At 43.7% G+C, this 23,648-nt stretch overlaps 1 protein-coding gene across 3 annotated transcripts in view; it reads right to left on the minus strand.

The window, feature by feature from the left end:
* LOC144496075 (unconventional myosin-Id-like) overlaps positions 1 to 23,648 on the minus strand; it is a 135,627-nt gene that overhangs the window by 26,532 nt on the left and 85,447 nt on the right. For all 3 annotated transcript variants that reach the window (XM_078217033.1, XM_078217032.1, XM_078217034.1), the window contains 5 exons: positions 22,394 to 22,560; positions 14,139 to 14,346; positions 8,741 to 8,964; positions 7,853 to 7,997; positions 5,163 to 5,267 (listed from right to left, as the gene is read on the minus strand). In XM_078217033.1, the coding sequence (XP_078073159.1) occupies positions 5,163 to 5,267; positions 7,853 to 7,997; positions 8,741 to 8,964; positions 14,139 to 14,346; positions 22,394 to 22,560 (849 nt within the window). The remainder of the gene's footprint in view (positions 1 to 5,162; positions 5,268 to 7,852; positions 7,998 to 8,740; positions 8,965 to 14,138; positions 14,347 to 22,393; positions 22,561 to 23,648) is intronic.

Raw genomic sequence — 23,648 nt, forward strand, 5'->3', positions numbered from 1 at the left:
GAAAAATTAGAGTATGAGAGAAAGCTAGCTAGAAATATAAAAACAGATAGTAAGAGTTTATGGAGATATTTAAATAAGAAAAGTTAACAAAGTGAATGTTGGTCCTATAGGAAGTGCAACTGGGGAATTGATAATGGAAAGTAGGGAGATGACAGATGAATTAGGAAGATATTTTGCATTAGTCTTCACTATAGAGGATACAAATAACATCCCAGAAATAGCTGTAAATCAGGGATAGAGGAGCTCAGGAAAATTACAATCACTAGGGAAGTGGTACTGAGCAAATTGTTGGGTCTGTGGGGTCCCCTTGGGTCTGTGAACTGATAAGTCCTCGGTCTGGATGGACTTCACCCTAATGTCTTGAAATGAGTGGATAATGAGATAGTCGATGCATTGGTTTTAATTTTCCAAAACTCCCTAGATTTGGGGAGGGTTCTTTTAGATTGGAAAATAGCAAATATAAATTCAAAAAGGGAGGGAGATAGAAAACAGGAGCCTACAGGCCAGTTAGCTTCACATGTTTCATAGGGAAAATGTTAGAAGTCATTATTAAAGATTTTACAGCCAAACAGGCCTCTGAGATACAGGGCAATCTGGGTGTCCTAATGCATGAACAGGAACAGCAAGTAATTAGGAAAGGTAATAGGATGTTATTGTTTATCGTGAGGGAAATTGATTACAAAAGTAAGGAGGCTATGGTTCAGTTGAACGGGGTGAGATCACATCTTGAGTACTGTTTATAGTATTGTCTTCTTATTTAAGCAAGGATGTAAATGCATTAGAAGCAGTTTAGAGAAGATTACTAGACTAATATCATGAATGGGCAGTTTGTCTTTTGAGGAAAGGTTGGAGAGGCTAGGCTTCTATCCACTGGAGTTTAGAAGAGTAAGAGGCAACTTGATCAAAACATATAAGATCGTGAAGGGTCTTGAGAAGGTGGATGTGAAGAGCATGCTTCCTCTTGTGGGAGAATCTAGAACAATGGGTCACTGTTTAAAAGTAAGGTGCTGCTCAAGGTGGAGATGAGGAGTAATTTTTTCTCTGAGAGTCATCAGTCTCTGGAACTCCCTTCCTCAAAAGTGGGAGCAGCGTTTTTGAATACTTTCAAAGCTGAACTAAATAGATTCTTGATTAACAAGCAGGTATAAAGGTTATCGGGGGTAGGCAGGAATACGGGGTTGAAGTTACAATTAGATCAACCATGATCTTATTCAATGGTGGAGCAGGCTCGAGGGGCCGAGTGGCCTACTCTTGCTCCTAATTTGTATGTTCACTTGTTTGTATATAGAAGGTATCTCCCAGACTTGAGGCAAGTCCTGGAATGTTGGATGGGCCTGGCTGTGAGAGTCCAGTGAGTGAGGAAATGGGGGTCGGGTTAGAGAGGGCAGGGGGCATGATCGTACGGGTGGGAGGCGGGGTAGCAGCTGCCCTCAGTGGGCACAGGATACTACTCTTCCTCAGCCTGCATAGTCAAAGCCACTGAGATCCTTGCTCCCTGCCTTCCCCGCACACCAAAGCATTGCAGTATAAGTAGATGGAGGCCTTTATATGTCAGTTAATCGGCTTCTGATGGGCCTCAATAAGCCTGAGGGTGGGTTGGTTGCCTTATGCCTCACCTGATCTGGTAATGCGGTGGACAGGGTGTGGGAAGGAGACGGGCTAGCTGTCTTCAAATATGCCGCCGGGGACACTGAAAATTCAGGCTATTATCACGTCCTGTCTGTGTGGCTACTTGTTAACAGGGAATCCTCTGAGCCAATTCGAGCCCTCCTGACCATTTCAGACAGATTGCTGTCTAGTTGCTTGACAGCCAAGATATCACTCCAAATTGTTTTTGAAGCTATCCCAGAATAAAAGGAATTAAAACTGCCTTTTGCTTAGCAACATTAGATCGTCCACAGTTCAAAGACTTAAAATAGCTCTCAATCACTGACTTAAACAGCCCCTTATGGTGCTCGCTAATGAATGAAATGGTCCGATCCATTTGTCATTTTTCAACAGTTTGACAGCTCTGTGAGAAAGCTAATCACTGAAGGACGAAAGGAAGTAATCATTCATTAAACAGGCTAAAGCCTGCAGAAACAGTGAGCAATAACCCATTTTAACCTTTTGCTTGTGATTTGGCCAGCAAGAAAGATTTCAATAAATTGTCAATCATTAAAACACTGAAGCACAAATATGTATATATATGTATACACTCGTACGGTCACTCAAATTAACACATAACACACACACACACTCACAAGGTTACAGATATATATTTGATTCAGGTGGAATTTAAATCCAAAAAGAAATGTGGGTTTGGATTTGTTGGATGGGGGTTTAAAGTACTAGACATCTAAATTCTGACCCCGATCCCCCTCTAATGAGTCCACTTCCAGTTTTAACAGAAATGGGATGAGGGTGAGTGGGGGGAATGTAGAAGACCAAACCACTTGAGAGAGATGGGTTGGCACTTTAAATATGAGGATAAAACTGTGTCACACGCCCCCAACCTTATCAATTTCTCCTAATCTCCCCCCCATGAGTCCTCCAATCACCGCCATGCCACCAACCTCTCTCCACCACCCCCAGGACCCCAGGAGATCAAACACCCGACTCAGGACCAGAATCTACCATCCCAGGATTGGCACCCTCAACTTCCCCTCCCTGAGTCAGGTCCCTGAGACTTTCTCTAGGCTGCTTTGTTCCCAAGTGGAAGCCTCCGATGTTGATCAGACTGGTTAGTGTCACATAGTGAAATCCCCTGGTGCATGGGATCTGCAACTTCCCAGGTTCCCCATTCTCTGCCCACACTCTTGCTGGAGCAACCATATTAACATCAACACATATATACCCACATCTGCATACAAGTACAGTCACACATGTACACTCAACATATCCACATCCACTTACCAAAGTGCAGACAAAGCCATATAGACTTATTCACACACATAATAATATAGAAAATTGGATCACGTGTCAGATATAAGTATGTGCACACATACAAACAGATTATTATTTATTCATATAGATAAACTCGTGCATACACACATTCACATACACACAGATAAAGAGCTGGAGTTAATGTTTCCCTGCTGATGGGTTTCAAGCTAGAAGCTTTCATTAAATCCAGTGGACAGTCTGTCTGCCACCTTCCTGCCTGTCTTTGCCCCACTACGGTTATACCATTGACAGGGATAGCATCAGGCACCCACACGCCAGTGAGCCAATTGAGGCCCATATAAAGGCTTCATTCTGTCTCTGGTAGGAGAGGCCCTATGGCAAGCACCGAGCTCAACAGCTTTCTATGCATAGGATAGTGGCGAGTGTTGGGGGTGGAGGGGGGGAAGAATTCCCTGCGCTCACTGGGGGCTCCCCTAAGATTCTAACCTCGGAGCAAGGTTGCTCTCTCCCCACCAACCCCCCCACCCACATAGCCTTTCAAACACCAGCCTCACTGCCCTCCTCATCCTCCTGTGAACGGTTTTCGTCCCCTTATCCATGGAAAGATATACTGGCATTGTGTACAGTCCCGAGAAGGTTCGCTAGGCTATCCCAGGTATGGAGGGGTTTTCTTGTGGGGAGAGGTTGAGTAGGGTGCGCCTGTACTCATTGGAGTTTAGAAGAATGAGAAATGACCTTATTGATACACCTAAGATTCTCAGGGGGCTTGACAGGGTAGATGCTGAGAGGTTGTTTCCCCTTGTGGGAGAGTCTAGGATGAGAAGGCATAATCTCAGAGTAAGGGGGTCAGCCATTTAAGACGGCAATGAGGAGGAATTTCCTCTCTCAGAATTCATGAATCTGTGGAATTCTTTACTGCATAGAGCTGTAGAGGCTGGGTCATTAAGTATGTTCAAGGCTGAGATAGACAGATTTTTATTCAGTAAGGGAATCAAAAGTTATGGCGTTAAGGCAGGAACATGAAGTTCAAGATTCTATCAGATCAGTCATGACATCATTGAATGGTGGAACAGACTCAGTGGGCTGAATGGCCTACTTCTGCTTCAACATCTTATGGTCCTAGCCAGGGTTTGCCATCTCAGCGTCCTGTGTGATTCCCAACCATACTTAAATAATCAGGTGATACACACTCAGCCTCTGATTGGCCAGCAGCTCTCTGAGGCGGGACTTTCTTTTCCAGAAGGGTGCAAGTTCTGCCTCCAGCCTATTAAAGGCCAATTGGCTGGCAAAGTGGGGCAGCCAAAGGTCCCCTTGGCAGGCTGCCCCCAACCTTTTAACTGGGTGGGGCAGGGGGGGAAGGTATTTGGTGCCTTGTATAATTCAGCCCATAATCGGACATATTTGTGAAAAACAGCTCACGTGAACACTAATGTAGCACCTAAATATCTATACAGAATTATTGTATTGACCCATATACCAATATACAATTGCACATACACTTACAAGCACATACATACCGAAGAATGTGTTAGTGTTGTTGTACAAGATTCCTTCACTATTAGTATGCACCCTTAAAGATCCTAAGTGAATTTATCAGCGGAATGAATTTCATTCAAGCCCTTCACATCCTTTTCTGTTTTATTGCACGCTGTGAGTTCCAAACTATGCTTTTTGAATGTTGACAGGGGAGAACTTTGAATAAAAGATGTCAAGCCCGAGAAGAGACTCCCCCATGAACAATCCCATTTCCAACACTAGTTAAAGAATGATGTGAAGGCGAGTTTTACAAACGTATGCATGGAGACATTTGCTGAGAGGAATCAGCACATAAAGCTTCCATGCATTGCTAAGATGGAAAAAAGAACCACTGCAGAAATGATGAGAAATGTTTTTATGTAGAGAGTTGTTATGATCTGGAAGGCACTGCCTGAAAGGATAGTGGAAGTAGATTCAGCAGTAACTTTGAAGAGGGAATTGGATAAATACTTGAAAACGCAAAATATTCAGAGCTATGAGGAACAGCAAGTGGTGAGATGAAATGACTATCTCTTTCAAAAAGCTGACATCAGCATGACGGGCTGAATGGCCTCCTTCTGTGCTGTGGAACTATGGCAACAATACTTCATTGATTATTTGAACAGAGAGGTACATTCAAACAGGTTTAAAATAGTAGGTGGGGTGAATGCCACATGAACATGCTCCGAGTGTTCATCTGCTACTATTCCCCACAGAGATGTTCCAGTTATAACGAGGGTGCATTTACTCTTTGTCCTTACCTTTCTTACGTGTGCAGAGAACAGCACGCTGCTGAACTGCTCCTTGCATTTCAGGCCCTTCATGGCTGTGGCAAACTGGGCCGTCATCCCTGGGTTGTCCCTGGCCTGAAGGAAGAGAGATTTTCCTGTCAGACATTTTGATGCTCGATTACACCATGGTTATTATGTACTTAAACTCAATTTTCCACCTTCACTCCATATGACCGTAATACTTTTACCAAACAAAATTCAACATGTTTCAGTTTGGAAAGAAAGAGTGGAACAGGAACATAGGGCAGGGAGAGATTTAACAATAGAAACATGGGAACATGGAAACATAGAAGATAGGAGCAGGAGGAGGCCATTTGGCCTTTCGAGCCTGCTCCGCCATTCACTAAGATCATGGCTGATCGTCCAACTCAATAACCTAATTCTGCTTTCTGCCCATAACATTTGATCCCATTCGCCCTAAGTGCTATATCCAGTCGCCTCTTGAATACACTCAATGTTTTGGCATCAACTACTTCCTGAGGTAATGAATTCCACAGGCTCACCACTCTTTGGGTGAAGAAATGTCTTCTCACCTCCATCCTAAATGTTCTACCCTGATTCCTCAGACTGTGACCCCTGGTTCTGGATTCCCCCACCATCGGGAATATCCTCCCTGCATCTACCCTGTCTAGTCCTGTTAAAATTTTATAAGTAACAATAACAATAATAAGGGTCATTTTTACAGTACCTTTAACATAGTTAAAAATAATTCCCTGTGTGCTTCACAGGAGTGTAAGCTGATAAAAACTCAGAACAAAAAAAGGTGTTAGGTAGAGGAAAGACGAAGGACTTGGTCATAGAGTTAGGTTTAAGAGAGACAGAGAGATAGACAGAGATTTAGGGAGGGAATTCCAAAGGATGAGGCATACACAGGTGAATGTATGGCTGCCAATTCTGGTACAAAGGAAATTGTGAAGGAACTGGAGAATATACAAAAGGATCATTGAAATATACATGAACAAAGGAAGGGAGCAAAATAATGACTACAGATGTGAGGAGTCTCCTTCAGACACTGTGACCTGGATTTTCACCCTCAAGTCGCATAGCAATAGTCAGGAAAATTCCCAGCCCACTTGCCTCAGAAGAAAGTGCCTGCAAAGGTGTGATCTTCATTGATGGGGGTGCGGTGTGGGCTGGAGTCAGGCCAGTTGACCCAGGAAGATGTTGGATGAGCCACAGGGCTGGCGGGTGCAGAGGTGGGCTATTTAACAGGACAGTATCAGTCTGTGGGACTTTGTTACAGTTTAAATAAATACACAAAGGTCCTCTATCCCTCATCCCGCATACCCTTTTACCCTCTAAACACTCCCCATGCTCTGTCCATGACCCTTGAGGCTGTCATGCCAAACTATGGCATCTTCCATATGGCTGAGAACCCAGGCAAGCATTAGCCTACTAAAGCACCTTTGCTCAGAGAAAACATTGCTTTATTGACAGCGCAGACTCTCTGATTGCTGCTGTCAATTTCACAATGTTTGTTTATGCAAGGGTTTGTGGTATTTGTTATTGATACTCTAAAATATTTGGTGATTGACACTTTTATTAACTTCTAGTGAAATTATCTTTTTCAACGTAGGAGAAAGTTATGAATGGATTACTTTTTTAACACATCCTAGTGTCACTACAGGGTTCATTGGTTGTAGACAGTATATAATGGATCAATGGGCATGAGAATGCCATAGTTTGGCATGGGGGTTATAGGGGGTGAATGGAAGGGCATTTTTAATTTGATTTATTATTGTCACATGCATTGATATACAGTGACAAATATTGTTTCTTGCTATGTAGACAGAACATACCGTTCATAGAATACATAGGGAAAGGAGAGGGTGCAGAATATAGTGTTACAGTCATAGCTCAGGTGTAGAGAAAGATCATCTTAATATATTGGCTTTGGAGACTTGAGAAGTCATAGGGGGTGGGTGGAAAGGCTGAGCTTGGCACTGGAGGCAAGAAGGGCCATGGAGAGGGAATTGTAGAACTTGGTATGGACAGCATGAGGGGCCATGGGGGTGGGTGGAAGAGCAAAGGTTGGCATAGGAGACATGAGGAGGACCTTTTCAACTGTCTTTTAAAACGTGCCCTCATGCAGACTAGGGTTCAAACTCCTCTGAAGAGTTGGGCACAATGACTCTTTAATAAACTGGCCTGACTCCATGGAAACTGCAGGGGAGCAGGACGTGCCTATTTCCTCAGTGAAGCTGGTCAGATCGGGACTTCCAAATGCAGGCTTTTGACAAAAACCAGTCTGCACCCTTTGAAGGCACTCCCAGAAATCAGCCAGCCTGGGAATGGGGTCGGAAATCTCGGAATCGGGACTCACCTGCCATTTTTAAAGGGCCCCCGAGTCATCCCGACTCAGTTTCAATCCAGGCCTGTGTTCCTGACAGATTCCCTTACTCATTGTCTTGGATATCTGTCATGCATCCTGTGTGATTTTTCTTAAAATCATGTGCAGTATGTGCCAGAGCAACTCTTCAACCTTAGCCAACTTTGCTCTTGCTGTTTCTTTGTGAATGACCTTGAGATGGTCACAATGTGAAAAGCGTTGTAAGAATTCAAGTTGTTCAATTTACCCAGAGGCAGGTGCAATGTGCAGACAAGGCCCTAGTACATACGGATGAATGGGGACAACAGAGTGAAGGTTAAACGGGACTCACGGATGAGAGGTAATCCTGCTCCCAGGTTCTCTGCACACCCCAGTCTTTCCTTCGTCCCGACAGTGCATCCATGGCAGCGATCTTCACCTTAATTTGTGGCATGTCGGAGGGTGGGATGTTCTTCACAATCTGCCGTGCCCTCCACCTGCGAAGATTAGCACAGGACAAAAAAGTTAAAGCAAGCAGCAGAAAGAATGCTGGTTTTATCAGGTTTTAAGTATGCAATTCTCTATTAAATTTCACTCTCTCTCAGTTAACCACAGGGGTGAATTTTCTCAGGAATTTTCCTATCTTGTGCTGTACCTTTGGTGGAGCTGGGAAACAGACCAGAGGAAATTCATGTTATATCAATATGCATCTTTTAAAGATAATGGTTATGTGTGGTTAATGAAAGATTAAATGAAACTGCATTGAGATGAGGAGGAATTTCTTCAGCCAGAGGGTGGTGAATCTGTGGAATTCATTGCCACAGGGGGCAGTGGAGGCCAGGTCAGGCCAGGTAGTGGGGCGAGACTGGAGAATTCTGTTTCTAATCTGTGATGTACCCGCCCTGGGTGTGTGTGTGTGTGATAGGCTGGTTTAGTTGATTTTCCAGCCCTGGCATGGCAATTCAGAGAATGGGGTGAGCCATTCAAAAGGCCTTTCACTTCAGTGGCAGTGGAAGATCCTGCAGACAGGAAGGGCCTGAATATTCCGGGCAAGTTGTAACCACGCTTTACTTGCTTTAGGAATGCTTGGTCGGCAGGAGCAAAGGGAACTCTTATTATTGACACATCCTGAAGCTACCCTGAAAGTATTTGGTGGAATGGTGTAGAGTAGAGGAATTTTGGCATTGCATTGTTTAATGTCAGCACAATAAGTTAAAGTTCCTTAAAGAAAATACCTTACCGTCTGAACAGATACTTCATGTTCTCTTCAAATTTGACTAAGACTGTGGGAGGTGTTGGCCATGTCACACTCTTTCCATAGTCTTTCATGCTCCGTACATTCTGGAAGCGCCTCATAACCTCTATGAGATACGCCTTGACCTTGAACGTCTTGTAATAACTCATGATCTTATAGACAGCTTTCATGCCTCGGCAACGTCTCCTGGCAAGAGTTCCCCTCCAGATCTGTTGAGGGAAACAGAGGAAACAATTTGCTGAGTGTGAGAACTCTTAGCATTTCATTGCACATGTTTTATTTCCAAATATCAGATATCACTGAAGTGTTGAGCCAATATTAGCTATTCATCTCCAGTACCAGGATTTAAATCGACCTCTTAACAATAGGCTGTGAGTTTTCCCTTTCTGCCATTTGTGTACCTTGGCTCTCAGTCTCAAATCGGCACAGGTCATGATGTACATGCAGCACGGTGGCACAGTGGTTAGCACTGTTGCCTCACAGTTCCAGGGACCCCTGAGTTCGATTCCGACCTTGGGTGACTATCTGGACTTTGCATGTTCTACCAGTGTCTGTGTGGGTTTTACTCCGGGTGCTCCGGTTTCCTCCCACAGTCCAAAGATGCGCAGGTTAGGTGGCTTGGCCATGCCAAACTGCCCCTTAGTGTCCAAAGATGTGTAGATTAGGTGGATTAGCCATGGTAAATGTATGGGGTTAGGATGAGAGAGCAGGAGGGTGGGTCTGGGTAAAATGCTCTTTCAGAGAGTTAGTGCAGATTTGATGGGCTGAATAGCCTCCTTCTGCATTACAGGGATTCTATGGAGTCTGTAGGGATTCTATGGAAGTCCTCAGCTTCAGAACAGCAAATATGTTATCACTGATTAGCAATGTTGCTCAGAAGCATTACTGAATATCCAGTATACAAATGAAAATATATTCTTCTACGACACTATTATGATTGAAGTTGCGGCTGAGAGACAATGTACGGTGGAATCTTGTGCCCTCCCCCATGGTGTGCTAGGTGACAGGGGGCGGGCATTGTATCAGGTGGCAGAGTGGTGGAAGGGGACCTTTCGGCCCTGCTACCAGTTGATGCACTTCAGTGGCCAAGGCTCACGTCCCACTGCTGATGATCCTTTCCCAGTGAAGTCATTCAAAGACAGTCAGTGCCGGATGAAGGGACATGGCATCGGGAAAGTGGGGTGGGACTGCTGAGAGCTACCCTGTGTCCTTGCTGCTGACAACCCTCCCCATTGACTCCATCCTACAATCCTCCTTCCACCCATCACTCAGTTGTGGCCTGGGATCCAGTGATGATCCTAGGCCTGATACAGGGGTTATAGCAGCAGCAGCCACCACCTCACCAGTGGCACTGCCATTCAATAGAGCTATTGGCCTCTGATTTCTCCCCAGGATGCATCATCCCGGGGGAAGGCCTGCCACTGGTCCGTCAAGTGCTTGACTGGCACATAATACGGCCTTCCCGAAAAGAAGCAAACTGGTGCTCCCCCTGTTTTTCCAGTCAGCAGCCAAGATCCCTATCTCCTCCACAAGATTCCACCCATAGCCTCCGAATGATTGATGGGCAATATAAAAGAAGCCTTACTCTAACTTATGTTGTACGTGCCGTGGGAGTCTTTGATGGGACAATGCAGAGAGAGTTTCACTCCAATATGACAAAATAAAAACAGAAAATGCTGGAAGAGCTCAGCAGGTCTGGCAGCATCTGTGAGAGAAACGGAGTTAACTTTTCGTACGGAATATTGCTATTCTGCCCACCACGGGAATTGTAGCAGGCGGGACACAGGGCATGCAAAGGCCCATTGACCTCGGGTGGGATCTTCCAGTCTTGGGGTGAGCGTGGCTGTAAAATCCTGCCCTTCAAGTCTGTATGACTCCTCTTCAGAGTTTTACCCTATTGTTATTTCCATTAAAATCAACAGAAATAAAAATCATGAGAGATATAAAATAGGCTGCTGACTTACTATGGTTTTGCATTATTGTACAAAGATCTCTCCCACATCTCTATGTATAAATCCCAAAGGGATTTCTCTAAACATATACCATCAGTAGCAGATCCTATGGCTTTGATGATTTTTGCTGTGGGGGTTTCACCCAGTTATTTGAATCTGACAAAACTCTATGCTGACACAATGAACAGAGATCCAAGCATGTTCCGTATACATATGAGAAGAATATTGATGGGGAGATGTGCCCCATATTTCGAAAAGGAGACTGCTGAGACTGCTCGCTGAATCCTCTGTGGAATTCATGCTTCAGCTTCAACTGCTTGATTAAGAACTTTTCTATGAATAATTAATTAAAAATTAATAAATCACTGTGAGCAGCTGCATCTGAAGCTTGCAGGTTTTAAAATATCATAGCTGCTTCTCTACTGCTGAAATTCAATCCCACTGTGTCCTATTTTTATCTTGCAGGTCAACCCCTCTCTGTTACATTCTGGTCTGCACTATTTTATCATGGTTGTTATCTATATTAAGCACATAGAGGAAATGAAACCCTTTTGGTGTTGGGGAGGTGGAAGAGGAACAAAAGTAAAACACAACAGGCACTTCAACATCATTGTAGCTAGGCCTATTCTCCATGATCTTTGTGCTACAGTGATTTCTGAATGTCTGACACTCCAACAATAACTTGTTTTTATATAGTGCCATTACCATAATCAAACTTCCCAAGGACTTCGCAAGAGCGTTATTAACACACAGATAAGGAGATATATGCGGAGGTGATGGCCCAGTGGTATTATCGCTAGACTATTGATTCAGAAGCTCAGCTAATGTTCTGGGGACCCAGGTTCGAATCCAGCCACGGCTGATATTGGAATCTGAATTCGATAAAAAAATTAAGAATCTACCGATGATCATGAAACCACTGTTGATTGTCGGGAAAAACCCATCTGGTTCACTAATGTTCGTTAGGGGAGGGAATCTGCCGTCCTTACTTGGTCTGGCCCACATGTGACTCCAGAGCCACAGCAATGTGGTTGACTCTAAACTGTCCTCAGGCAACCATGCCAGCCAGTAATGCCCATGTCCCACGAATTAATAAAAACCGGAAGATGACCAAAAGCTTGATTAAATAAGTAGATTATTGTCTGTAAATTACTCTTATTGGGAGTTACTGGGTCTCACAACAGGGGTTTTATTGGCTGAGACTGGGTCAATACAATTTGAGTGCGAAATCACCAGAAACGTATCTACCCAAGAAACACTATTAGACCATTTCCTGGAAGACTTTTCAACTACGGTATACCTGCTTGCCATCAGGAAGCCACATTCAAAAAGCTCTCAGACAATAGGAGATATTAAGCTGAGGAAAAAATAGTTTGTAATTCTGACTTGGGATGCAGAATCCACTGAATTTTGATGTCTGTACGTGAATACCAGTGTATATTTGTGTGTGTTTTTTGTGAATGTGTGTAAATGTGGGTACTTATTTACTTGTATGCCTGAATATCTGCTTGCCTATGTATGTGATTGGGTACTTGTGTCTGCATCTCTACCCGTCGGTATGGTTCCACTTTTCCAAGTAATATTCAGGTTATTCAGCTGCCTCAGTTTCTCTGCTCTAGTTTCTAAAAGGGGAAGAATCTCAATTTCAAATCCTCCCCCTAGGGCCAGATAAATGGCATCTCTATAAAAGAACCGGACATTTATCAAACCTGGCATTAAGAGGACAAGGTCCTGAAAGTAGGCCAGACATCTTCATGTGAGCTATAAAGAGCTGACAATGAGGAACGGGTCTGTGGCACTAGATCCCCCTCCCCATTAATCACTGGTTGACGCAGCGTCTACAGAACCAAATGATTCTTCACTGAGACTGATCAAATCTGAGAGTTTTTACGGCGTGTACTGGAAATATAGAATATTGAAACAATAGGGGACTTGATGTTGCTCTACCCAGTAACTTTATTTTTCAGACGTTAAATCAGGTCTACATCTTAAAAGGGAAATGTAATCTGTTGAATGTTCCTTGAACAACAGGGTTGTAAATGAGGCACAGCATATACACACTTCAGGCCTGATAACTTTAGCAGTATTGAGAGAGTGGTGCATTGTCAGAAGCGCCATATTTCACATGAGATGTTAAACTGAGGTCACCTCTTCCTGCTCTGGTAGATTGGAAAGATCCCGCGGCATTTAAAGAAGACTATTCAAGTCCAGTGTCCTCAATATTTCCTACGTTACAAGTACCTCATTGGCTGTGACGCACTTTGGGGTCCTGACAGAATATAAATGCATTTTTCTCCCTACCTTCACTACAGGAAATAATTTGCTTCCATTAGCCAAGTCAATTCCTTTTATAAACTTGAGAACATTCAATTCAATCACCTCACAATTGCCCCATTTCCAAAAAACAGTGCCAACGTTGATGGATGTTAAAGTTTCAAGAAAACCTTGTCAGAATGAAGCATTTCTAGGCCAGGAACATCAAAGCTCCCACTGTTCTTTATATTAAACCCAAGAAAAATGTCACCTACTGTACCAAGGTGCACTTTTTCCTATTTCCCACAGCTATGTGTTGTTTGGTGTATCAGGTTGAGATTGGCAGTGCTGAGTTATGGATACTTCTTTGCTGCAACCCCACAACCAAAATGGGACAAGCCCAACTCACAGAACATCTTTACAACCAACAAATAGAAAGAAAGAAATTGCATTAATGTAGCATCTCTAATCACCTCTGGACCTCCCAAAGTGCTTTACAACCAAAGAAATATGTTATGAATTGGAGCCATTATTGTAATGGACAAACAGTGGCCAATTTGCACGGAGCAAGTTATTGCAAACCGCAATGAGAGAATCTGCTTTAGTGATGCTGGTTGAGGGAAAATATGAAACAGGATGTCAGTGAGTATCATAGAATACGTACAGTGCAGAAGAAGGCCATTCGGCCCATCAAGTCTGCACTGATTCTCTGACGAAGCATTCCACCCAGGCTCTATCCCCAAAATCCCATTTAATTATCTCACTAATCCCCCTAGCCTACATATCTTTGGACATTAGGAGGCAATTTAGCTTGGCCAATCCACCTAACCTGCACGTCTTTGGACTGTGGGAGGAAACTGGAACACCTAGAGGAAACCCACGAGGATAACGTGCAAACTCCACACAGACTGTCACTCAAGGTAGGAATCAAACCCAGGTCCCTGGCGCTGTGAAAACCTGGGTCCCCGGCACTGTGAGACAGCAGTGCTAACCACTGTGCCACCGTATCATGGGATCTGTCAGTGATGCCCATGTCCCATAAATGAATTTTTAAAAACTAAGTTTTCGATTGCCCTGGCAAAGAGCTGGCATAGACAAGGTATGCCAAATGGCCTCTATACTATAAAACTCAACAGCTTATTGTTTATTAGATCACTCCAATCTAATCTAAACTTTACCTTTTGCAGGAAGAGCACAATGAAAGGAATCGTTCCTGCTCGGACCGACTCCAGTCCAAACAGTGTCTGCGGTGTTCGAATGAATAGCTTTGTCTTTCCATAGGCAACATCCTGCTGGAAACCATGTTGGTCTATAATAATACGGGTGGCTTCCAGGTCTGTTGTCATGAGGTGATTGGGCCAAGTGTACTCGCAAATCATCTTATACCTGAAATACATTTTGAAATGATATATACATATTAAAATATGTTCAATCGATCAACATAGCTGTGAGGACATACATTTCTAAATAATGCAAAACATCTTCATTGTAGGGAGCACAAATTTAATGTCATTGTTGGAAAGGTTAGTGGGGATTTGAGGAGGAATTTTCTTACCCGCATAGTAAGGATTTGAAACTCACTGCCTGGTAGGTTGGTAAAGGCGAAAATCCTCATCACATTTAAACAAATACTTGGATACCAGGCTATGGACAAGAGCTGGAAAGTGGGATGAAGCAGGATAACTCTTTTCCCGGTCAGCAAGGATAAATGGGCCGAATAACCTCCTTCAGTGCCATAATTTTTTAAGACTCTAGGATGTGGCTGGTGATGAAGGATTGCAGTCTTTCTGTGGAGAACTCAGTAACCCTATACATTGATATAGTGTATAGGGTTATACACTGATTAACCGTATAATCTGTTAACCAGGCAGCCACATTCACTCATGGAATGCAGAGGGGTTGCTCTGTCATTCCTGTTTCTCTCAGCTTCAGGGAAGTGCCTACGGATGTTGGGCTACCTGCATTTAAGAGAGGCATTTAAGAATGTTCCACACAGGATTATATCAGCATAAATGACAGCATGTAGAACTGGAACTTATCTCATAATATGGGTTGATAATTTATTACGAGTTAAGAAAGAATAGAGATAAGTGGTTGTTTACCAATTGATGGCTTGTGATGAATGGATTTGTGTTGGAGCCACAGCTTTTCATCATATATATTTTAATGGCTTGGGGAAAGAAGTAGAGAGTTATAGACTCAAATTTGCAGATGACATTAAGTTAGAAGCACAGCAAGTTAAATAAATGATAGCGCAGTGTTATAAAGAGACATGGACAGACTAAATGAATGGGGAAAACTGTGGTAGATGAGTTCAAAGCAGAGAAGAGGTCCTGAGAAAGACTAATTGGAAAGGGTAATAAGAACAGCAGATGTTGGAGATACTCAACAGTTCTGACAGCATCCGAAACAGAGTTAATATTTCAGGTCAAAACCGTGCCTTCAAAACTGAGGGTAGATAGAGATGTCTTTTTCTTAGGCAGTTTCTTGGGATTGAGGATGACTTACTTCCACTCCAGTTGAATGGGCTCTGAAATGACTGATAAGTCCAGTGTATGATCTGCCACTTTATCAGTTGCAGGGCAGGTGGTGTTTGAAGAATTGGGTAGATGTGTTGTTCGGAAGTATGTGTGCATTGACTTTGCCACTGCATGTTCCGTTAAGTGTCTCGATGTATTCAGCACCTTCCAAAAAGAGTCTTCTCCATTTTGGTCAGTCAGAAGCCAGAGTCTCCCATGAATGAGTTAGTGGGAATGTTGGACCTCTTCATAGATGCTTTGAGGGCATCCCTAAAACATTTCTGCTGTTCTCTTGGGGCAGTTCTGAATAGAATATTTGCTTCAGTAATCTGGTGTCAGGTATATGAACCCAGTAGAGCTGGCTTTGAGTGATTAGTGCTTGGGTGCTGGGCATGTTGGCTTGGGAGAGGTTGCTTCTGTTGGAGAATCTTTCTTATTACTGGATTTGGAGGCACCACTGGTGGTACTTCTTGTGTGGTTTGAGGCATCTGCTGTGGATCATTCAAGTCTCCAAAGCATATCAGAGCACGAGGATCACTGTTGATCAGTAAACCATGACTGTAATCTCAAGTTTGAGATCTTGGTCCTCAAATACTCTTTTCCTCAGTTGGCTAAAGGCTGAGCTGGCACAATGGAAGCGATGAATTTTGTCATCTATATCTACCTTTGTCGAGAGGAGGCTCCCAAGATATGGAAAATTGTGCCCATTTTCCAGGATCTCGCTGAACTTAATTAAACACCTTCATGACTGAGTCAAAAGATTTTGTGAGGTCAACAAAGGCCACGTACAGCAGTTGGTGCTGTACCTTGCACTTTTCTTCAATTTGTCGTGCAGTGAAGATCATGGCTGGAACTCTCTGACTTCACCCGTGGCTGGGATTCTCCCATCCCACTGCAGTGAATGGTGATTTGGCTGAGCGCCAAATTCTCCATTCTCGCTGGCAGCGGTGGCGGGGTGTATGACATCGGAGAATTCCAGCCTCTGTCTGTTGTACCTGTCGATGGGTGAGGACTGCACTGCAACTCTGGAAAGGGTTTCTTGGCCACTGGAAGGAGACAATTGAGGAGGATCACTGCAATGAGCATCCTTGTAGCTGACAGCAGAGAGACTCCTCTGTAGTTAACACGATCAGCCTATATACCTTCTTGAATACAGTGTCCTTGAGATGCCCTGGCATTCACTCTTCCCAGATTGTGCAGCTGCACCAGGAGGGTAAGTCTGCCACACTTCAATAAAGATTCCATCTGCTCTAAGGGCTTTGTAGTTTTTCAGCTGTTGAATGACATTTTCAGCTTTGCTCTGGGCCGAGGTTGCATTGAGACCAAGCCTGACGTCAAATTTTATTTATTCTTTCAGGAGATGTAGATGTTGCTGGGCGGGCCTGCATTTTCTTCCCATACCATAACTGTCCTTGCAAAGGTGGTGATGAATTGCATTCTTGAACCCCTGCAGTCCATGTTGTGTAGGTACACCCACCATGTTGTAGATGGGATAAAGATAACTGATAACTGAAGAAAGACAAAAATGTAACAGACTGAGCAAAAGAAAGTGAGGAAGTGGGGAGGAAGAACACCTACAAGATACACTGCAGAAAATCACCAAGGCTCCTTCAAAAGGACCCTCCCAAACCCGCAACTTCTACCACCTAGAATTAGGACAAGGGCAGCAGACACAAGGGGACACCGCCATCTGCAAGTTCCCCTTCAAGCCACACACCATCCTGACTTGGGACTAAATCGCCATTCCTTCACAATTGCTGGGTCAAAGTCCTGGAAAACCCTATCAATACTGTGGGTGAAACTACACCACATGTACTGCAACGGTTCAAGAAGGTGGCTCACCACCTCCTTCTCAAGGGTAATTAGGGATGGGCAATAAATGCTGGTCTGGTCAGCGACATGCCCAAAAAAACAGATTTAAAAATAGGAAAGGACTGTGATGGACTGAAGAGGAGGAGAGATTAACTGAGAAAAGATTTCACAATACAAAAGGCAAAGGGAGTGGTAATAAAGAAGCAAAGGATCTGCCCAGAGCAAATATGAATGGCAGAATAATGAACAGCTCTATCCAAAAGCAATAAACATGAAAAAGAAGATTAAGATTGGTGCATGCCAAAAGAACAAACAGAAACAAAATGGGGACAGAGTTTACAGTCTGAAATTGTTGAACTCAGTATTGAGTTTGGGAGGCTGTAAAGTGCCTTAGCAAAAATGAGCTGCGGTCCTTCGAGGTTGCATTGAACTTCATTGGAAGAGCGTAGCACAGAGGTGTCAACATGAGGTTGGAGAATTAACATGTAGGTAAGCAGAAGTGTGGGGTCATGCTTGTGAACTGAATGGTGGTGTTCTGCAAAATGGTCACCCAATCCGCATTTGATCTCCCCAATGTAAAGGTGAACACATTGTGAGCAGCGGATGTGGTCTACTAAATTGAAAGAAATACACATGAACTGTTGTCTCACCTGGAAGGGAATGCTGTGTTGTTGGGGGGAGGAGGGAGGGGGGGGGGGAGGATGGGGGGGGGTGGGTAGGGGGAGGAGGGGGGGGGAGGATGGGGGGGTGGGTAGGGGGCGGCAGGGGGGGGGGGGAGAGAAGGTGTGGACGGGAAGATTTTTTTGGTGGTGGCATCACACTGGCAGAATGGCAGAAGATGGTCGACTGGATTTGGAGGCCAGTGAAGTGAAAGGTGAGGGCAAAATGGATCCCTATCACAGTTGTGGAAGGGATGGGAAGGTGAGGGAACAGAAGTGTAAGAAAGGATTGGACACAGTGGAGGACCCTGTCATCCACAGTGGGGAATCTCTGGTGGAGGAAAAAGGAATCAGATGCACTGTTGCGGGTATCATTGGACCAGATGCAATGAAGACAGAGAAACTGGGAGAATGCAATGGAGACCATAATACAGGAAGCAGGGTGTGAGGAATTTGGTTGGGATGATTGATACTAAATGTACAAGAAGAAAGAAGCAACTTTGAGAAGCTCCATGGTTGTAGATACCAACTTCATCATAGGAAGATTAGGACCAGGAATATACTATTCAACCCCTTCAGCCTGCTCTGCCGTTCCATTATTTGATTTAATTTGATCTGCACCGGAACTCCATGTACTTATCTTTGCTCCATAATCCCTTTGTACCCTTACCAAACAAAAATCTGTTTCTTAGTCTTGAGAAAGCTGTAATTGACCATGCCTCCAGAGCCTTCAGGTGGAAGTTTCAGGTTTTGGTGACCTTTGTGTGAAAAATGAAATTCCTGATCTCAATCCTGAATGATCTTGTTCCAGTTTTAAGCTGATGTCCTCTTGTTCTTGATTTCCATCAAATGAATTAGTTTCTTCCTGGAGGTCCCCAAATCTCAGCTCTGCAAACTTGCACCTCAGCTCTGTATACAGGCAGGACATCAAATGTGTCCTCCATATTGACAAATAGAAGACTTACAAGTGGAGGTACCTTCCTCAATTGTTTGCTTTAGGATGATATTCAGCATGGTATGTTAGGCCTCAGCATACATCTCAATATGATGGGTGGTATGGTGGTTAGCACTGCTGCCTCACAGCGCCAGGGACTCGGGTTCAATTCCCGGCTTGGATCACTGTCTGTGTGGAGTCTGCACGTTCTCCCCATGTCTGCATGGGTTTCCTCCTCCGCAGTCCGAAAGATGCACTGGTTAGGTGCATTGGCCATGCTAAATTCTCCCTCAGTGTACCCGAACAGGCACCGGAGTGTGGCGACTAGGGGATTTTCACAGTAACTTCATTGCAGTGTTAATGTAAGCCTACTTGTCACACTAATAAATAAGCTTAATAAATAAACTTATATATATATATATATATAAGCAAATTACTGTGGATGCTGAAATCTGAAACCAAAAGAGAAAATGCTGGAAAATCTCAGCAGGTCTGGCAGCATCTGTAAGGAGAGGAATGTGCTGACGTTTTGAGTCCAGATGACCAGCTGAAAACTTTGACAAAGGGTCATCTGGACTCGGAATGTCAGCTCTTTTCTCTCCTTTCAGATGTGGCCTGACCTGCTGAGATTCTCCAGCATTTTCTCTTTTGGAAACTTATATATATGTAAGGTTGATGTGTATTTGCTGTACACATAACTTGGAAATGATTACGGAATGAGGGTGGAACAAGTTTATGGAGAGATTTGGAAGATGAGGACTTTAAGGTCAAATATGTTGGTGGACAGGAAGTGTGAAGAGGTGATTGGGTACAGGGATTATGGTTATAAGGAAATGACATTGCACACGGTGCTTGTAAACAAAGCGAAGTATATGTAACTGAATGGGATTGAGATGAGAGATCTCTGTCTTATTGATATGAGTTGGCCAGATGGATGATTTCTGTTAATTCCATGTGAATTGTGTTTATGTTTTTTGCAGGTGGTGGGTATTTACTGTGGATTCACTTGTGTTCCTATAAATAGGAACAAACTGAAGCTGTGATGGCTGGATTAGGAGATATGAATCTCTGCAAATAAAAGCTCATACACTTGTGTGGATTGGCTCCAGTCTTATTCTTCTCACCTGGCTTTTTGAAATAGGACAATCTCTGCACTGGTCAGGTAGGGCCGAGATACGACTAAACCAGCAAGCTGCAAAGCTCCCTACGTGACAACACTTCAAAAGTATCTAAATTGGCAAGTACTGTAAGCCATGATTATAAGTTCTTTATTTCTTTTGTAAGGTATTAACACTATTCGACATATTGACCTTTATCTATAGAACCTCATAGGGTTTCCTTCAACTAGCATCGCAGCCCATAGACAGATTTATCACTCTACTGCGTAGAACTAGAACTGGAACTGTGGATTCAGAGGAGGCGATGGCCTAATGGTATTATCACTAGACAATTAATCCAGAAACTCAGCTAATTTTCTGGGGACCCGGGTTCGCATCAAACCCTGGCAGGTGATGGAATTGGAATTCAATAAAAAATATCTAGAATTAAGAATCTATTGATGACCATGTAACCATTGTTGAATGTCGGAAAAACCCACCTGATTCACTAATGTCCTTCAGGGAAGAAATCTGCTGTCCTTACTTGGTCTGACCTCCAGGTGACTGCAGAACCACAGCAATGTGGCTGACTCTCAACTGCCCTCGGGATGGGCAATAAATGCTGGCCAGCCAGCGACACCCATGTCCCACGAATGAATTTTTAAGTTTCAATTCTTTGAAATGGATGCCTAGCATTCCACTACTGCTGCCTCACAGCGCCAGGGACTCGGGTTCAATTCCCGGCTTGGATCATTGTCTATGTGGAGTCTGCACGTTCTCCCCATGTCTGCATGGGTTTCCTCCGGGTGCTCTGGTCGCCTCCGCAGTCCGAAAGATGCACTGGTTAGGTGCATTGACCATGCTAAATTCTCCCTCAGTGTACCCGAACAGGCACCGGAGTGTGGCGACTAGGGGATTTTCACAGTAACTTCATTGCAGTGTTAATGTAAGCCTACTTGTCACACTAATAAATAAGCTTAATAAATAAACTTATATATATATATATATAAGCAAATTACTGTGGATGCTGAAATCTGAAACCAAAAGAGAAAATGCTGGAAAATCTCAGCAGGTCTGGCAGCATCTGTAAGGAGAGGAATGTGCTAATGTTTCGAGTCCAGGTGACCAGCTGAAAACTTTGACAAAGGGTCATCTGGACTCGAAATGTCAGCTCTTTTCTCTCCTTACAGATGTTGCCCAACCTGCTGAGATTCTCCAGCATTTTCTCTTTTGGAAACTTATATATATGTAAGGTTGATGTGTATTTGCTGTACACATAACTTGGAAATGATTACGGAATGAGGGTGGAACAAGTTTATGGAGAGCTTTGGAAGATGAGGACTTTAAGGTCAAATATGTTGGTGGACAGGAAGTGTGAAGAGGTGATTGGGTACAGGGATTATGGTTATAAGGAAACGACATAGCACGTGGTGCTTGTAAACAAAGTGAAGTATATGTAACTGAATGGGATTGAGATGAGAGATCTCTGTCTTATTGATATGAGTTGGCCAGATGGATGATTTCTGTTAATTCCATGTGAATTGTGTTTATGTTTTTTGCAGGTGGTGGGTATTTACTGTGGATTCACTTGTGTTCCTATAAATAGGAACAAACTGAAGCTGTGATGGCTGGATTAGGAGATATGAATCTCTGCAAATAAAAGCTCATACACTTGTGTGGATTGGCTCCAGTCTTATTCTTCATCACCTGGCTTTTTGAAATAGGACAATCTCTGCACTGGTCAGGTAGGGCCGAGATACGACTAAACCAGCAAGCTGCAAAGCTCCCTGCGTGACAACACTTCAAAAGTATCTAAATTGGCAAGTATTGTAAGCCATGACTATAAGTTCTTTATTTCTTTTGTAAGGTATTAACACTATTCGGCATATTGACCTTTATCTATAGAACCTCATAGGGTTTCCTTCAACTAGCATCGCAGCCCATAGATAGATTTATCACTCTACTGCGTAGAACTAGAACTGGAACTGTGGATTCAGAGGAGGCGATGGCCTAATGGTATTATCGCTAGACAATTAATCCAGTAACTCAGCTAATTTTCTGGGGACCCGGGTTCGCATCCTACCCTGGCAGGTGACGGAATTGGAATTCAATAAAAAATATCTAGAATTAAGAATCTATTGATGACCATGTAACCATTGTCGAATGTCGGAAAAACCCACCTGATTCACTAATGCCCTTTAGGGAAGAAATCTGCTGTCCTTACTTGGTCTGACCTACAGGTGACTGCAGAACCACAGCAATGTGGTTGACTCTCAACTGCCCTCGGGATGGGCAATAAATGCTGGCCAGCCAGCGACACCCATGTCCCACGAACGAATTTTCTTTGAAATGGATGCCTAGCCTTCCACTACTGTGCCTGTAAAGATTGTTACATACCGGAATTAAACCTACCTCAGCAGGAAGCGCTCATACGGCAGCCGGTAAGCGAATCCGGCTCGCCGCACGCGTACGTTTTCCAACAGTCCCAAATATTCCACCTGGTGTCTGCAACGTTCATAGTCAAAGATTACAGGAGATTTCTGGTCGTTGGGCTTGATGCATCGTACATAGTAGGGTTCCTGCAAAGGGGCAAGAGGCCATACCAGACTATTAGAATATTATTGCAATGATTGCTGCTGACATGTATTACCAATTTCGAAGAGCAAACCTAATTCATCCAACTGTCATCCCAGTCCCTCTCTTGGTAAAGAATCTCAGTAGGTCAAGCCATCTTCATTGTAGAAAATCTGAATAAACCAATAAACCTTTCCTATTCACTCTCATTATATAAAGATTCATTGGCTAAAACTGCTTCCTGTTCACTTTCATTGTCTAGAATCCGAGTATGTTAAGAGCATTCCCAGTCACTCACATCCTAATAGATTAAACTCCATTCTGCTCACTTCATTGTACACAATCCAAATGGATCAAAATGTTTCCTACTCACCCCCATGATCACCAACAGATAAAACTGCTTTCCATTGAAGCTATAATACGGAATCCTAGTTGACCACAACTGTCTGTGCATTGTCTGCACATTCTCCCTGTGTTTGCGTGGGTTCCCTCCGGGTGCTCCGGTTTCCTCCCACAATCCAAAGATGTGCAGGGTAGGTGGATTGGTCATGCTAAATTGTCCCTTAGTGTCAGGGGGACTAACTAGGGTAAATGCATGGGGTTATGGGGATAGAACCTGGGTGGGATTGTGGTCGGTGCAGACTTAATGGGCTGAATGGCCTCCTTCTGCACTGTAGGATTCTATGTCTATGTCTATATCCTTCCACCTCTAGACCAATTAACACCAGGAAGAGCACAAACAGCCAAAAATGTAAGGATGCTGTTTTCTTCCATGTAGCAATTGTTAATGTGTGCAAAATTTGAGAAGTCTGGGCAGCTTACACGTTTGCATTTCCTCACCCCATTTCCTGTACAATGGTGCACCTTCTTTTAAAATAAATTTTGCTGGTCTTCACTGTCTCCTCACATGGAAACAAAACATAAACTGGAATGGGACAAGAAAAGGCCAACTCTTTCCAAAGTCCATCTAAATCTAGACTGTTTTGCACTGCCCATTTTAACTACTAGATCAAGGCTGTCACTGAAAGGCTGTAGAATATCCCAATGAGGGAGGAGGAAGGCTGGTATTATTGCCAATGATATAGGTAGAGAG

This window comes from Mustelus asterias, chromosome 7, assembly GCF_964213995.1.
Source record: "Mustelus asterias chromosome 7, sMusAst1.hap1.1, whole genome shotgun sequence".
NCBI classification, from domain to species: domain Eukaryota; kingdom Metazoa; phylum Chordata; class Chondrichthyes; order Carcharhiniformes; family Triakidae; genus Mustelus; species Mustelus asterias.